Here is a 17872-nt window from a genome sequence, read left to right as displayed (position 1 = left end):
TTTTTCCTTTTTTTCCCCTGCCTGTTCTTGGACTGCATTTTATAACACCATATTTATTTATATTTTTGACTCTGCATTTATGCATTTAAACATATTTTGAGAGAATGCATTAGGATTTACAACATACATTTAATTTGTCACAGTCTAACTTCAAATAGTATTTTGCTTTACATGTAGTATCAGAACCCTGTGATTCTGTGCTTCTCATTCCTCTTTCTTGTCTTCTGTGCTGTTGTCATGTGTTTTGCTTTTACATATGTCATAAACCACAGTACAGTGCTACTATTTTTGTTTTGCCTTGGGCAGTCAATTATCTGTTAGAGCAAAATAAGAAAAACATCTTTTACATTGATTTTCACTTTAGTAATTTCTGAATAGAGATCTTCATTTCTTTTTATAAGCCTAAATATCTATCAGTTATGTTCTGCTTTAAAAAAATAACCCTTTAGCATTTCTTGGAGCATGGGCCTCTGTCTGAATTTTTGATTGTCTGAAATGAGTTTTTCATTCTCCTTTATTTATTAGAGATATTTGTGCTGTGTGTAGAATTCTGGATTGACTTCTTTCTCTTTTCAGCACTTTAATGATGCCATTCTGTGCGGTTTCAGACAATCCATTTGACATCAGTCCTATATTTTTTCCTTTGTATGCAATGTGTCCTTTATTTCCACCAAATCCCTGTCCCTGGTGCCTTTAGTATTTTTTCTTTATCTTTTTTGAACAGGTTGAGTATGATATATCACAGTGTGCATGTGCTTGTATGTGTGTATGCATGTGCGTGTATTTTGTTAGGGTATTTATTTATACCTATGTAGAAGGCTGGACAGAAGTGTATAGCATTTATGCCTGAAAATGGATATGCCTCTTCTGTTAGGACATTAGTGCAGGAATTTGAGGCAGTAGAGTCAGAAGCTGAGCTGGATTTGTGTTTCATTGTTGCTGTAATCAGTTTCAGGCCACCATATACAAAGACTGCAAGTCTTTGTACCCCTCTCTCCAATTCATGGGCTTCCCAGGTGGCTCAGTGGTAAATAATCTGCCTGCTAACACGAGAGGCCTGGGTATGATCCCTAGGTCAGGAAGATCCCCTGGAGAAGGAATGGCAACCCACTGCAGTATTCTACCTGGGAAATCCCATGGACAGAGTACCCTCGTGGGTCCATGGGGTCACAAAAGAGTCAGACATGACTTAGTAACTAAATAACAACAACTCAATTCACACATTGAAATCCTATCCCACAATGTGATGGTTTTTCGAGGTGGAGCCTTTGGGAAGCACCTGGGACATGAGGGTAGAAGCCTCACAAATGGAATTAGTGCCCTTAGAAGAACAGACCAGAGAGCTAGCTCACTGTCTTTCTGCCAAGTGAGGACACAAAGAGAGGTCAGAAGTCTACGACATGAAACAGGACTCTCACCAGAGCCTGACCCTGACACTCTGACCTTAGATTGTAGCCCTCAGAACTATGAGAAGTAAATTTCTGTTGTTTATAAGACAGCATGTCTGGAGTGCTTTGTTATAGCAACCTGAACAGATAAAACAGTTGGGAGAGATAATTATTCTCAGAATTCCTGCTCTACCCCGTTTCTGGCCTTCCTCCAGCACCTGTGCCTCTGAGGGAGTTTGTGTCCAGGTATTTGTGATCCTCTAGTGGTTGTCAGCTTCTGCTTCTTACTGAGTGTTTATCAGCCTGGTGATGTGAGGCAGAAAGCCTGTCTGTTTTCCAGGTCTAGGGTCAGACTTAGGTAAGCCTATGCCTGGGCATCAGGGAGCATCTCAATGACCCAAATCTTCCTTGTCATGGTGGTAAAACTGTGCAGGTTGCATGCAGAAGGGTTTCCCAACCTTCCCCAATTGGTAGGAAGCATCTAAGGATGTTGGTATAAATGTTAGTCCCAGTTCTATTTCCCGCTTCTCCCAGAGGACTGATGTGTTCTGCTTCTTGGGGTGCAGGAGCCTGGATAAAGCTTTGTGCTTCCTCCCAGAACCAGGTTCTTGAGCGGTGTCAGGATCTATGGAAATTAGCTTACAAGTGAATGGACACCCTCCTCGTATCTGTGTCCTAGGGGTTCTGTCCTCTCTCAGTAGCTCATGCTCAGCTTTTAGAAGTTTGTTTAAGAAGGTTTTCTGAACTTGTCTTAATCTCTTGTGTTGATATGGTGCCAGTGTCTCTCACCCTGCCACCTGACCCAGGGAAGCTAATGCTCTCCTTGTCACTCTCTTTGCAGCAACTGTTTTCTTTGACATATAGGCTCCCTGGTTTCTCACCTCTCTGACAGATTCATGAAAAAATATGATTCTATATTTATATGACTTTTTCTTGCTTTTAGTGTAGGACAGATATAAAACTCTGTACTACCCACATTGGTATCAAACTATCATTATCATAAAAGAGTCTAGTTGTTTTCTTATTTTAATGTAGTTTTAAAATCATATTTATCCTTTTCATATTTCCTGATTCTAGATATCTTCATATTTTCCCTTCTCATTATTAGGCTCTAAAAATAGATTTATAAAATTTTAATAATATTCTGGAAATAGAATAAAGATATACAGTGATATGTTATAAGTAATTTCTAATATTTGAAAATAAAATATTTCCTATTAAAAACATGACCATAATCAAAGGAAAGGGATTTTTATTTTCTCTGGGTATAGCTTTAGACCTATTGCTAGAAGTATGAATGTTATAATCGCTTTTTAAACAGAACTGAAATCAGATCTCTGAAGGTGCTAACTGCTTACAAAAGCACAGCAAAGTACCCTGGTCAATGGTATTAAGCCAGTTTTGTTCAGTAGATAAAAGAGATGCAAGTTCAGCCCCTAGGTTGGAGAGACTCCCTGAGGTTTGCTTGGAAAATCCTACGAACAGAAGAGTCTGGTGGGCTACAGTCCATGGGGTTGCAAAGAGTCAGACTGGCTGAGCACACATACATTCACTAGTTTTTTCATAAATCTTTGAGTCATTTTGGCTTGGTATGTGTTTGCAAATGACCATCATGATATTTTCCATGAGAAAGATATAGAGGTAGAGAGGAATCCCAGTTTGAGTCAAAATTTCACAACCTTCTGAATTTATCAAATGAATAAAAAGAAAGTGAAGGAGCCTCAAGAGAATTCTCTACAAATTAGCTAAGAATCCTGGAAGTTTTATAATCTGACTGGGACTCAATTATTATTACCTATAAAAATAGGTGTTGTATTAGAGTGACTATATAGTTTCCTGAAGTTCCAAGATTCTCTGATTCCTAATTATGTATCTCTGTTTATAATGATTTGATTGAAAAACCACTCTTACATGAATCTTTCTATAACTGCAGGTTTTATATGGGGAGAGATTAAACAAATGTGGGATGGTGGACTTCAAGATTACATCCATGATTGGTGGAATTTAATGGATTTTGTGATGAACTCCTTATACCTAGCAACAATCTCCTTGAAAATCGTTGCATTTGTAAAGGTAACTATAATTTATGTTATTGGTAAAGCAAAAGTTATGTTAACTATTGATAATATTCCATTGTTATTATTTTTATTAATAATGCTGCCTAGGGCGTTATCTGTATGTGAAATTCATCATCTCATGACTTTCCTGAGAGATAGAAATAAAATACATAGATAATGCACAGCTTATAGTTGTAAAACAAATTTTGATAGACATTTAGAAATTGTCACCCAATTTTCTGGTATCTAAATTGAATGATGCCTAAAAGTGATTCACAATAGCTGCTCTCAAGTCTAATCTTTTCCATTTCTAATGAAATTTTACTTCAAACACTGTTCAAACTTTTGCAACCAGAATCTATTTTTATCAGTTATAACTAACTGATAAAATTACACAGACAGATCAAAATATTGCTCTCTTAAAGCATTGAAATTATTATTTCAGTTTAAACTAATATAGCTTGATATAATTGGAGCAGAATATAATTCTTCTCCTCACCCCATTCAATGTGACAGTGCTGAAATCTCACACACCCATTCCTCCCCCGTGTTCCATACAGCATCAATCTCACCCCAAACCACATAATTTACATAAAGCGTTTTTGTTCTGCAGTGACAACTGAGATTATTTTGTGCTTTGGGGGATGTTTTTTAAACCAAAGTATGATCGTGTCCTCCTTCCTGCCTTTCCTTTCACTCCTTCCTTTTCTCTTCCTTTTTCAAAAATGTGTGTCAAACTGATGAGTGAATTAGGAAAACACAGTGTTTAATTGGACTGTACATGAATAATTCATGCGATCTAATGATCTGAGCTAGGAAATGCTAAAACAAAAGTGAACTCTCATTCATTTAGTGTTGTACTAAGTCAGCTCCTGAAACGTTCAGCTGTAACAGGGTCAAAATTGCCCAAAGTCGTTTCCTGAATTGTTCAATTAAAATGTTTCCAGCACTCATCAGAACACTCAGAAAAAATGTTTTCTGCCAGTTTCATGGAAAACTAGCTATGTTTTCAGAATGGAAATGATTTGATAATTTTTTTCTATCTGCATTAAGAATGAATTACCTTGGGCCTTTCTGAAGATGACACAAAATATTGTGTTAACCAAGCCAGTTTTGCATCTGTGCAGGAGATGGATATCTATTTTGAAGTGCATATCTTCCCGATTCTTCTTTCTTCTGTCATGATGCTTAAGTATATCTATAAAGTTGTTTTGGACATGTTTCTCTCAAAAAGTAATGTATCTGTTTTTTTGTGACCACGTGCAGTTATAAAATTCTAGTTCCACATGACATATCAATTCTTCTCATACTTTCAGGTGCTAAGAATCACCTGAAGAGCTTGCTAAAACAGATCCCTTTTCTCAATTCCCCCAGGTCAGGAGTATTAGGCAGGGGCCTAAATTCGCATTTATTGCAAATTCATCAGCTAATTTTGAAGTAAATGGTCTAAGGAAGACATCATGAATAGCCCTAGGCTGAAAAATTCTATTTAGCAGCTCAAATAAATATGGGTTTGATGCCAAAAGGAACCTCTCTCATATAATATTTATATTAAGAAACATTTTATAGATCTCATTTATATGGTATTCACTTATAGTACATATATATTTTATATATAAGAACTCTGATATATACTAAGTACAATTATATAAATTAATGAACACCTGTGTATTTGGGGCCTCAGTGGTTTCAGATAACTGGATTTGAATTTTCATAAATTCTTTATGTGGAATATCTGTTTTCAAACTAAAATATAAACATTGTTCCTTATACTGTAAATGGGAAATTTTGTGTTAAAAATTCAACTAGGGACTACCCTGGTGGCCCAGTGATTAAGACTCCACACTTCCAATGCAGGGGGCATGGGTTCAGTCTCTGATAGGGAAACTAAGATCCAGCAAGCTTCACATGGCTAAAAGACAAAAAAAAATCAACTCATCCCAAGTGATGAAGAAGAAAGAAAAGAAAAGGAAAAAAAGATGGAAAAGTACATAGAAATAACCTCAGATGAAGTCTTTGGGAAATATATGGATTGCTTATGCCCTTTGGTCATAGGAGTTCAGCTAGGATTATAAACATAAATGATGAAAAGTTATTTCTGAATGACTAATTTGTGTGCTCCAAACCTGAGTTTCATGAATAGTTTTTAAATGGCTGCACTTTAGACCTGGGTTTCCTGGGCTCAGTTTTCTCCCATCACTTACTAGTTATGTGAACTTGGACCTGTTTTTTCACCTCTCTGTGCTTCACCTATAAAATAAGGAATTTCTGCCTTACACCATTAATATGAGAAAAACATGAGTCGATCAATGTATTTAAAGTGCTGGTATCCAAATGCATGATTAGTTCTCTCCTTTCTCTCCTACTGCTGTTTCCTCCTCCTTCATGTACCCTGAGTCCACTGGACTTGCCTCTTGCAATGTCTTTATTGTGGCATTTGCTTTATTTTAGTTGAAAAAGACCTTCATGTCTGAATTCACACTTGCCTTTACCACTTGCAAACTGTCTAATTTGGGGCAAGGTGTTTCATGTGGGCCTCGATTGTATTATCTTTTAAATGACGATAATAGCAAAAAAGCACCGACTTTGGGAGGCTGTGATGTCATGCTGATTTGGTGACTCAGCCTCCTTGATCATCTTTTGTTCTATCATTCATTTTCTCATGCTAATTTTTAATAACATAATTTACGATTTCAGGAACAGGAGCATTATTTCTGTACAAAAATAGACTACCATAAATGAGGCAAACAGTCATTTTGTGAATCAAGCAATGAGAATTTATGGAGTCACATTAAGAAACTGGCTTTCCATCTGTTTGTTGAGAATGCAGACACTGGCGATACAGCCCCTGCCTTCAAGCAGTTCACAGAAAGGAAAGAGAAATGCACATGAAGACCTTACAGTGTGATAAGGTCTACCACAGGGACCTTGGTGGCATCATGGAAGGAACTAAATTTGGCTGGCAGTGTCTTGAAATGATTTAGAGGACAGAGTGAGTGGGCATGTATTGTGTCCATGAACATTCATAAATGTCCCTGGGAGAAGAGACACAACATGCATGAGTCTGAGAGTATAAAGGAGGCCACTAATTCAGAGGGATGGTCCAGGGAACTGGGGCAGGGAGAGGATGGGAAGGACTTTCCAGATCATGCTATACAGTTTGAATCCTAAAATAAAGAGGAACCATTAATGAGGCTGAAACAGAATGAGTCAAATGATGATGATTACCTGAAGTAGAGCAGTGGACACAGGAGAAGTTAATAGAAGATTGGCTTTGGGAAAAAAAAAAATTAGGAGGTAAGATCCACAAGACACGTGATTTGTTATTATGAAGGCTTGGATCATAGGTGGGATCCCAGAATGGTCTTGACGCTGCTCCTCAGTAAATAGTTTACTTCTGATGGTTATGATGACCAAATGAACCATCAGTCCTTCAAGAGGGAGATCCTTCTGTAACTGGTCTGTAGGGAGAGAACCTCCTGGTCTAGCAGAAGGGCCATTCTTATTTGGCTCATCCCTTTGCAATTTATCCTCCTGGAGATTTTTTTTTTTTTTTTAACATACAAAAGGGTCCTTTTGGCCAAAGCTGTGATCTGGGCTCTGATCCATACTTGGTATGACTACTGCCTGTACCACTTCCTACCAGTATGATTTGGGACAAGTTAACCTATGCCTCAACATTCTTCTCTGTAAGATGATAGGAATAATCAAATTCCAGACAATGTTTGTGAGGATCTCATTAATAAACACATTTATGCCATAGAGTTTAATATAAGCACTCAGTTGTTTTTTATTTTGATTAAAATGAAACAGCATTAGGTTATACAAAGAGAACACAGAAGTTCACGTGACTTTAGGATTCTCCTTCTCCACAAGGCTTGTGGTTCTGCCTTAAATGCCTTGATTCATTAGCATTTCACAGCTTAGGGATTGTAGCTTTTTAAAATTTGCTTTTAATTTTTGAAGGAGAAGGTTTGTCAATCATTTCTTGTTCTCACCATGTATAAAATGTTAAGTCAATCTAGAGCTTGTTGATGCCTGGGCACACTTGGAAAATGTTAGTTTATCTTCATTAGGAATCGTTTTCTCCTAAATATTACCCAGTCCCTTTTCCTATGTATAACTTGTCTCTTATGTCTATCTTCTGTCATTTGGCAGAAATGGTTGCAATTCTATGCCTCGTCCACTGTGTAAATAATATTCTCAGAAATCAAAATGATTAGGAATAAGAACAGTTCTTTCAATGATCTTGCTGGAATTTTTCATAGCACCAGTCTTCTAAATAGTATTTACCTCATTGGTCCCTCTTCTTATCAGCTAGAAAGAAGGCGAATGTTTCCATTTCACAAATGTTACAACTGTAGTGAATTCTCCAAATCATGAACTTTTCTAAATATTCTTTAGTTTTATGACAGAGAGCTGTAGGTATTTAAATCTGAGTTGTATAGTATTATCTACCACAGGAGAAAACCATACACCTTCCTGTTGTCTTCACTTCTTAATTATCTAACCAGTTTGTAGAAAGGGAAATGTTTTCACCTTATAAATCAAGCATTAAAACTAGCATACATTTTCTGTTTAATTTTGTAGAACAAATGTTTTCACTTTGCCTCAACTTAATTATTATTCATTTTGAATACTTGACTTTTATGAGTATGCATCAGGCTCTAGAGAATATAAAGATGAACTTTTCCTATATTCAAGGAACTTAGGACCTACTATTATGATGCAATCCGTCTTCCTCTCCTAACACTTCTGCTAAGGTGTTCATGATCTGCCTTCAGCTTTCTCTTAGAGTTATCACTATTCCCAAAGCCTCTGCAACCCAGCTATATTAAGATGCTCCCATTTCTACAAATGATCCATCTTTTCTAACAATCGTACTTTAGAATATGTCTGGGACAATTCTCCACCCGAAAATGCTTTTTGAGCTTCTGTCACATATAAAACACTCTATTAGATGTCCAGTACCAAAAACACATTAGACAAAGCTCCCGACATGGAAATCTGACAAGGAACTCAAAGGTAAATATTCTGTTTTCTAGGTCTGCATAGGAGCAAGTTCCTTACAAGGAATCTAAATAGAAATGGAGGCTTAAGGCAAAGTCAGACTATGTTAGGTTTATAATTTATAAGCAAATCCATGAGAAAAAAAGGAAAGCAGGAATTTCTGGTGCTCAAAGAGATATAGGTATGTACATATCTCTTGATTTCTCTCGAACAGGGGATTGCCAGCTCTGGTCAGCAGGATCCTGGTGTCCACTCATCTGTAGTACAAGAGAACTTCTCAAAGGAAAGACAAGCACTGCCTATTTAATATCTGTCTTTTTCACTGTATTGTAAGCCTGCATGGCATGAGTTATAGCTTGTTTGATTACTACTATGAACCCTGAAGATATTGCCTGACACAGAGTATGCACTCAACACATATTTGATAAGTGATTAGTAGCCAAAGAATCAAAATAATTAGAATTGAAACCCATTTTTTAGACAAAGGGTCCAGGATTCATAGAAAGGCCTTTTGGTGAGAATGTGAGGGTCAGTTTGGAGAACGGCCAGAATTGAAGGTTTGAGCCAGAGCGGTAAGCACCTAATTGGGTACAAATGGAAAGTCAATCTCAAAAGGAAGTCAAGTCCCAGATTCCAGAGGCTTCATGTGACATGTTGGGAAATGGAATTTCATCATGAGGATATTGGTGTCATTCAAGAACATTAAGCCAGATTGCCTGATTGGTCCTTTTAAAAGATGACCTGGAGTAAATAAATGATTATAGAGACAAGATTCAAGGCAGGGATAAGAGTTAAAAGGCTATTATAATCATTTCTGTAGGGAATAGATTTCCTACAGAAGTAGATTTCCTACAAAACTTCCTTTTGTAGGAAACTTTTTTTAACAGTGAGGATACCAGTGTCAAGGAGTAAGGACATATATAAGATTTTGGTTTCAAAGGCTGGGAGTTTGCTAGGAAGGACTCTAGGATCAACCTCAAATGCTGCCTTAGGTGATTTACTGCCATCCACTGAGATGAAAAAGCATGAATTGTGAAGGTGTTTGAGGATGAAAAGAGGATGAGTTTCAATTCTGACCTGTGAGTTTGAGACACCCATGAGATATTTAAGAGAAAATGTCAAGAGGAAAGAGAATATAAAATATGAATGTACGTGCAACTTCTGGGCTGGAGATGAGGAATTGGGAGTTATTAGCATATAAGTGACAACTGAAATCACAGGAAATATCCAGGGAGAGTAGAAAGAATAAGAAGAGAAGGGCTCTGAGAAGTGAACTCGATGTTTAAGGTGCAAGTGAAGAAGCAGAGCCTGCTAAGAAGATTGACAAGAGCCATCACTCTGGCTGGAGGCAAACATACAAAGATGAAACATGAGTATAGATCTTGTGAATAAGTTTTAGAAAATAAAGCCAAAGAAAACTTTAAAATTCAAGTTAATCTTTTCATTCCTAACAGTAGATGTGGAAAATATGTTTAATCACTGCAAAATTACCACTTTTCTGTACAGAGTCACAGAATAGCTTGGTTTGAAAGAAATTTTTAAATTGCTTCATAAAATAATGCCTTTCTTTAAAACCTAAGTGAAATGTACATAGATGTGAATGGCAGAAGAAAACTTAAAGAGTAAAGTTTTAAAAAATGAAATCAAGAGAGAATTCCTAAAATTTTATATCTCAGTTTATTGCTAACAAGAAACAAGGTTTCTGGGTCAGAGAACAGATAAATTCTTTACTTACAAAACAGTCTTCACATTGGTCCCCCATGCTCCAAGCTCACACAGGGCAACAGAAGAGAAGCCAGATGTGCCCTCCACATACATGAGTTTGTATCACAGGACAGCAGTGGGAAACTAATGCGTCTCAGAGCTTGTGTAGTACAGCTGTGCCTGCTGCCCATATTCCCCCTGGAGACAGAAAGAGCAAGACCTTCACCTTCTAAAGTGAACAAGTTCTCTCTGGGGAGGCAAAGATCCCCCTGGATTATTATCCTTAGACAGTAAGCAGATGGTTCCAGGGAAGATTTTTCTCAGTCTCTCAGGAGGTCTCTCTCTTTAATTTCCAAGTCTTCATTCAAACATCCTTTAACCCTGTGCTTAGTCATTGAGTCGTGTCCAACTCTTTGCAACCCCATGGACTGTAGACTGTCAGCCTCCTCTGTCCACAGGGGATTCTCCAGGCAAGAATACTGGAGTGGGTTGCCACGCCCTCCTCCAGGGGAATCTTCCCAACCCAGGGATCGAATCCAGTCTCCCGCATTGCAGAAGGATTCTTTACCTTCTGAGCCACCAGGGAAGCCCTCCTTTAACCCAAATACCAGCAATATTTTTCTCAGGATACCCCGACCAGGTATAAATGCTATTCACATAGCATTGTTTCTCATCATTTATCCGGAGTGCTGGACCCTGAAACAGTCCTGGGTAATTATATAGGGGCAGAAGCTAGCATCTCATTTGCAAAATGGAAACCATCCTCTTATGATTTTGCAAGCCCCAGCTGAGAGAATTTGCTAAGAAGGGTTCTAAAGTACAGTAAGTCAATAGCAGAGCTGGAGTCAGTGACCATGTGACGATGGATTTTACATCCTACTGGATCAAACGGGCTGTGATGCCTAGAACAAGGAATGGTATCTCCACTAGATTCAGTAACATCAAAGGATCCTTCGAGCTTGAACAACATATAATCTCTATTCATTGCCAGTCTCGTTAGCGCCAGATAGAATGTGTCACTTTCTCTTCTCTATTCCCACAGCAGTTAGTGTTCATCTCTCAGAGCATTTTTATTATAATTATCTGTTCCTTTCATCCTCATTTTTCCATGCATGAATACTTGATGGGATAAAATGTCTCTTGAGCACCTAGGACCTGCAGGGCATTGTGTTAAATGTGGTGAGAAATTCCAAGAAAACAGTTATATCTTTAAGAATGCTTATTGTTTAGTATTTTGTACATTTTGAGGTATGGTCCTCAGCCATATAAGTTAAAAGAGAGAGAGATGATTAGCCATCAACAGAAGGCTAGATATTCTCTACTAAAATATGTGTGTCTTTCAAGAGAATGAGAAAAGGAAGATTAATGTTATCTTAGTCTTTGAAGGAAAAGGTGGCATAAAATACAGGGTGGCGGGAAGGAACTGGAGAGAATTAGGTGAGGTTTGATACTGCAAGCTGTTACTCTAATACTCATTACAATGAATCAAAAATCTTATTTTCTTTTTCCTGTATCTTCAATCCTTAGCTATTTTATGCTGAAGCCATGCGTGGGAATGCTTAAGAAGAGTTATCAGGATTTAAAAATAGAAAATAATTTCCTTCTAGTTCAAACTTGATTGTTTTAAATTGTCACTCAAGCAGGCGTCTGAGTGTTGAACAAAATCAAGAACTTCTGAGGTATTTTCTCCCCAAGGAGATTTTTAAAAATACTATCTATTACTTTCAAGAGAATTAATTAACATTTGTAAAGGTCTTTGGTATAAAATGCAATATAAAAAGAATAGAAATATTCTGATGGTACTCATAGAGAAGTAACTTTTTTTTCCTACATGATCATTAGGAAAAAAATGCAGTTGTCTAGACATTTTTAGTGATGTATGTGAAAAAGAAAATGTAATTTATTGTTCATTCTTATACAGATATAACCATAGATGTTCATAATGTAGCATTTCAACATGTATTTGACCTTTTCTTGATAAGGATACAAATCTACTTTAAGATTACAAGGGATAAATTTCAATGTTCTCCTTCTATAGCCTGATATCAAAACAGTTCAAAGCTGACATTTTAATCATACTTTAAAAATAATTGCTCGTCAAAGTTTAATGTAACAAATATTTTTCTCAAATCAAATGTTTTATCTAATTAGGGAATGTTTAAACAAATATCACACTTTCTACACATGAAATATTAAAATCAGCAATCCATTGATTGCCTGAGTGATTTCCAACTTAGGTTTTATGTACATTTAAGCTATAACAGATACAAAATATTAATGGTGATGCCCACATTAGTCATGACTATGTCCACGGCCACTACTTCCACTCATTTATGTGTCATTTGTGTCCAACATGGATAACTCTAGAATAGGCACATGTGTCAAATATGGTAAGTGAAGTCATTGATTTTGTTCAAAGTGTAGCAGTTTTCCCCTATAATGTAGTTTTCTTTTTTATTATGTTATCTCTATTTTTTCCAATATAAAATCAGACTGTTGTTTTTTTTCCTATATAACATTTTCCTTTTCTTTTTTTAATAGTTCTATTGCAAAGATCAAGGCCTGATGTACTCACAGATTAGCAAAGACTACAAATGACAAGGACAGACCAGGAAGGTCGCTTTGATTACAGCTCATCCCTTATAAGTTCCTTTCGTAAATGTCTTATTTTTGTGTAGATTAGAAGTGCTCCCACCTTCATGGAATACATCAGCTTCCTGCCAATAGGTCATGGTGCTGAAGCCACCTGAAAAAAATCATCCTGGCCTGGGCTTGACGGATTTGTATGTATGTGCTTGTTTCATACTTTATTTTCTCCTTGTTTCTCTCTTTTCTCCAGTACAGTGCTCTTAATCCACGTGAATCTTGGGACATGTGGCACCCCACGCTGGTGGCTGAAGCTTTGTTTGCTATTGCAAATATATTCAGTTCCCTGCGTCTGATCTCACTGTTCACTGCAAATTCTCACCTGGGGCCTCTGCAAATATCTCTGGGAAGAATGCTCCTGGACATCTTGAAGTTTCTGTTCATCTACTGCCTCGTGCTGCTAGCATTTGCCAATGGCCTAAACCAGTTGTACTTCTATTATGAAGAAACAAAAGGGTTAAGCTGCAAAGGCATACGATGTGAAAAGCAGAATAACGCCTTTTCAACGTAAGTCTCATGGACTTTCCTCTTGGAAATGTTGGTAGAATTTAAAGGCTACTTACATTTTGAAATTGAACCATGACAAGTGGTTGCAAAGAAACACTGTGCTCAGTGGGGAAAACAGAGATATCTAGTACATCTAAGTTTTAGTAAAATGGTCTTTTCTTTTAAATGAGCTCATATAAAAGATAGCTATGTATACTGTTTTATAAGGGGAAATAGAAATTCCCTGCTGGTTCAGTGGTTAGGGCTCCATGCTTCCATAGCAGGGGCCATGGCTTCAATTCCTGGACAGGGAACTGAAGTATCACATGTCGTGTGGCACCACCAAAAAAAAAACAAAAAAAAAACCCAACAACAAAAATATTGCTGAGAGAAATTGGAGAAGACCTAAATAAATGGAGGGGCTTCCCTGACACCTCAGTTGGTGAAGAATTCACCTGCAATGCAGGAGACCTGGGTTTGATTCCTGGGTTGGGAAGATCCCCTGGAGAAGGGATAGGCTACCCACTCTAGTATTTTGGGGCTTCCCTTGTGGCTCAGCTGCTAAAGAATCCACCTGCAATGTGGGAGACCTGGGTTTGACCCCTGGGTTGGGAAGATGCCCTGGAGAAGGGATAGGCTACCCACTCCAGTATTCTGGTCTGGAGAATTCCATGGACTGTATAGTCCATGGGGTTGCAAAGAATCGGACACAAGTGAGTGAGTTTCCCTTTCACTTAGAATAAATGGAGAAATATATTTAAAAAAATATGAAATGTGGAGTAGAAAGGAACCTGTGTCTAGTGACAGCGTACAAGCACGTTAACAGATAGAATTTATGGAAAACCAGTCATGGAAGAAAATCCAAATGCTTTTCAATCTTTGCTCAGGCGTTTTCCAGATACTGAAGTCCCTTCACGTGTCTCTGTTATTCTCAGGTTCCCTAGCCCAAAGTCTAAACGTGGGGAAATAATTCAAACTAGAAACCTCAGGCTAACCTAGGCCATGATTCTGATGTGCATAAAACTCTCTGTGCCCTTACAGCTGATGAGCATCTGGTCTCTTGGTGTCTAATGGGCATCTGAGCATCTTGGTGTCAAGCTTCAGTCAGGCTTGCTGACAGCACACATTCATGGCCACAGTGTTTCAGGCTCACATAGCCCTAATACATGCCTGTGTCTACTTCCTTCCCACTGTGATAAACAGTGAATTAGCAGATGAATTAGGCAGTGAGGTGATCTTCCTCTCCACAGTAATCACGTGAACACATGGTCATTTGGTAGATGCCTTTAAAAGTCAGATGGCCATTCATTGGCCATTCTAGAATTTTATGTAATCTAAAAGAGTGCAGTAATTTCTCCAGTGGGAGGAAATCAGTTACGTCCCATAAACTAAATTACTTTTGGTTAAAATAGTCTTTTTGTCTCAGTTCTGTGTTTGTTTTATCTGTGATCCCAGTATTTAAAACCCCACTTTAATCCATCAACATCTGATTATTTGCACATAAGTTTTCATTGCAGTCTTAGCTGCCTGAAATCCATTAAGAGATAGATCTGATACAAACCACGAATCAAAGAAAACAAAAAGTCATCCCAGCTCCACCTTGTCACTTCATCGCTTTCTCCAGCCTTTTTATTCTCCTGAGCTTAAGCAATTTCTCCAGTCTGACCAGTTTGCCCTGCTTTGTCATCTTCCTCGTGCTCCCTTCTCACCAGTTCAGCAGCAATTCGTTGAAACCCCTTGCTGCAACATCCTGGTGATGAATGGCTTTGGACTGTGTCTCAGTTTTAATATCAGAACTTGTCTTTCTCCACTCACTTATGATCCTAGACTTGGCAATCTGCCCCTGGCAACAAGGATAGGGAATTCACAGTCGTAGACCCCACCAACCTCTCCACTTCTTAGACTCAAATTCTGCCTGTAACAAAGTTCCTGGATGTTGTCTGCCTGCTGATTGGCCTCCTGGATTTCTGATGGAAATAGAGACCCTTTTTCCATGCTCCATCTTTCACAACTCCTAGTTACTCTGTGCTGTGTGCTCCGATATAGACTGCTTGCTAAGACCACCCTGTTGATATTTGCAGTCACATCCTTCTGATTCCATGCTTTGTCTTCCAGAAAAAACTTCCACACAGCCCCTAGAACTGAGTTTCCTCCTCAGGTCTTCTTTAATTCAAGGAACATTTGTGGTTCCAAGTCCCAACCCATTTTCTGACATCTTATGCATTGCCGTTAACAAGGGTTCTACCTAATCCCATCCTAATTTCGGAGAAGGCAATGGCACCCCACTCCAGTACTCTTGCCTGGAAAATCCCATGGATGGAGGAGCCTGGTGGGCTACAGTCCATGGGGTCGCTAAGTGTCGGACATGACTGAGCGACTTCACTTTCACTTTTCACTTTCATGCATTGGAGAAGACAATGGCAACCCACTCCAGTGTTCTTGCCTGGAGAATCCCAGGGATGGGGGAGCCTGGTAGGCTGCCGTCTATGGGGTTGCACAGAGTCAGACATGACTGAAGTGACTTAGCAGCAGCAGCAGCAACAGTATCCTAATTTATGATCCATGAGATTCTCAGAAATCTGCTTGCCCTGTTACTGGTTTTGTGGTAAATGCTAACGTGTGTTGTATGTGATTGTGTTTAGTTGTTCAGTTATGTCTGATTCTCTGTGACCCCATGGACTATAACCTACCAGGCTCCTCTATCCATGGAATTTTCAAGGCAAGAATACTGGAGTGGGTTGCCATTTCCTTCTCTAGAGGATCTTCCCAACCCAAGGATCAAACTTGCGTCTCCTGCATGTCCTGCATCGACAGATGCTTTACCACTCTGCCACGTGGGAAGCCCCAAATGTTTACATATTGTGAGCTAATTTAAATATGTGTCTAGGAAGAATATGGCTAGAAAATCTGATGCAAAATATTTGATATAAATTTTCTTCTAAAATCAAACATGTTAAATAACTTGGCTTATGTATTATGTTAGCATATACTGATCAATGATTTTTCTCTATTATCATGAAAAGCAACCAATAAGTGTATATCAGTCAAATATTATAGGTCCAAATCATTCAACACCAGTAAATCAGGTGTTCTACCTGAATTTTCCCCCAGATAGCAGATGGTAAATCTGCAAGCAACAAATTATTTTGGTTCAAAGTTACGAAGAGTAACTAGTATGCTTTCTTTTTATTTTGGCCATGCTTCATGGCATGCATGATCATAGTTTCCCAACCGGAAACTGAACCCAGGTTCCCTGCATTGTAAGGTGGGTTCTTAACCCCTGGACCACCAGGGAAGTCCCACAGTGATTGTTTTTCAATATTAATCTGCCTTACTAACTATCCTTCGACCCTGTTCAGTATCTCTGCAAAAACTCATCTGATAGATTTGGCCTTATGTGTCTAAGAGACAACTTCTGTATTCAGTTCACACCACTAGCACAGACCTTTCTCCCTAAGATCTGTAAGTCCAACTGTCTTTTGAACAGCTCTTCATGCAAATGTCCTAAACATTGAAACCCAATCAAAGAAATCTCATGAGAGTCTCTCAAAACATTTTTCTTCCTCCTCCTCAACTCCTTTTCTTAGTCAATGCTACCACAACCCATCCAGATACTTAAATCAAAAACTAGATCCCCCCGTCCCCACACCCTCGCCACGCACAGTCAGTCTGCAAATGTCTACTCCTGCTGTTTTTTATCTCGGGCCCTCTTCCCTTGCTCGCTCGCTCTGCCTAAATCCAAGTTCCTTGGCCCCTGGTGCCTGCCTTCCTTGACATGTCTTCTGTCCCGTTGCCTGCATGATCTTTCTAAACCAAAATCTTGACACTCTTGTATTTAAAATATCTCAGTAGTTTCTTGTTCCTTATTGGATTCAGTCAGATTTCTTAGCTTGACATACTGAGTTCTCAGTGATCTGCCCCGTTCTCGATTCCCCAATAACACATTACTCTTCATCATTTTCTAATGGGTTAAGCTGTCCCTAAAAAGGTTATACTATTCTCTCATCTCAGAATGCTCTTGTTCTGCCCTCTTACTTAGTGAAGTTTTATTCTGGATTCCAAAACCCATCTCAGAGGTACCTTTTCTGGATGCCTTTCTGATCCCCTCCTGACTGTGAGCTCCCAGTGGGAACAGACTGTGATCTGCCTTCTGTGTCTCTCCATGCATTTGCCCACCAGCAAGGGGGCCCTTCTTCTACTCCTTTAATGGTTCCAGCTTGTTTTCTCTCTGATGTGGATAGAACTACATGTTGCTAAAAGACACCAAATGTTTGGTCACTGAAAGTAATCTGCATACAATTTTAAATCAATAGTCTCTGGGTAAGAGGCTCTCTCTCTTATGAATACAGAGGCATAGACTTTGTGACAGATATTTTCTCACTAAGAAAAAAACCATTAATGTTGACTGGAGCTGCGTTCCTGATAACTGGGACTGGCCAACTGCAGTCATACTTTGTTTTAATATACTTTATTTCTTATAAACTAGGAGTAAAACAAGTCATATGTCTTGTATTAATTTATATTTCCTCATTGGTTTCACCCCAGGAATAGAGGAAAATTCAGCTGTGGAATACATGACTT

The 17872-nt window shown here is 38.5% G+C and overlaps 1 protein-coding gene across 1 annotated transcript in view; it reads left to right on the top strand.

Annotated features, from left to right (window-relative positions):
* The window catches only part of TRPC4 (transient receptor potential cation channel, subfamily C, member 4), a 207420-nt gene that overhangs the window by 170746 nt on the left and 18802 nt on the right, over nt 1-17872 (top strand). Inside the window, exons 5-6 of the mRNA XM_010835641.1 lie at nt 3322-3461; nt 12999-13312. Of these exons, the coding sequence (XP_010833943.1) occupies nt 3322-3461; nt 12999-13312 (454 nt within the window). The remainder of the gene's footprint in view (nt 1-3321; nt 3462-12998; nt 13313-17872) is intronic.

This window comes from Bison bison, unplaced genomic scaffold (genome assembly GCF_000754665.1).
Source record: "Bison bison bison isolate TAMUID 2011002044 unplaced genomic scaffold, Bison_UMD1.0 scf7180017864048, whole genome shotgun sequence".
Classification (NCBI taxonomy): domain Eukaryota; kingdom Metazoa; phylum Chordata; class Mammalia; order Artiodactyla; family Bovidae; genus Bison; species Bison bison.
The sequence above is the reverse complement of the archived record's forward strand: the minus strand, read 5'-3'. Positions and strand labels throughout refer to the sequence as shown.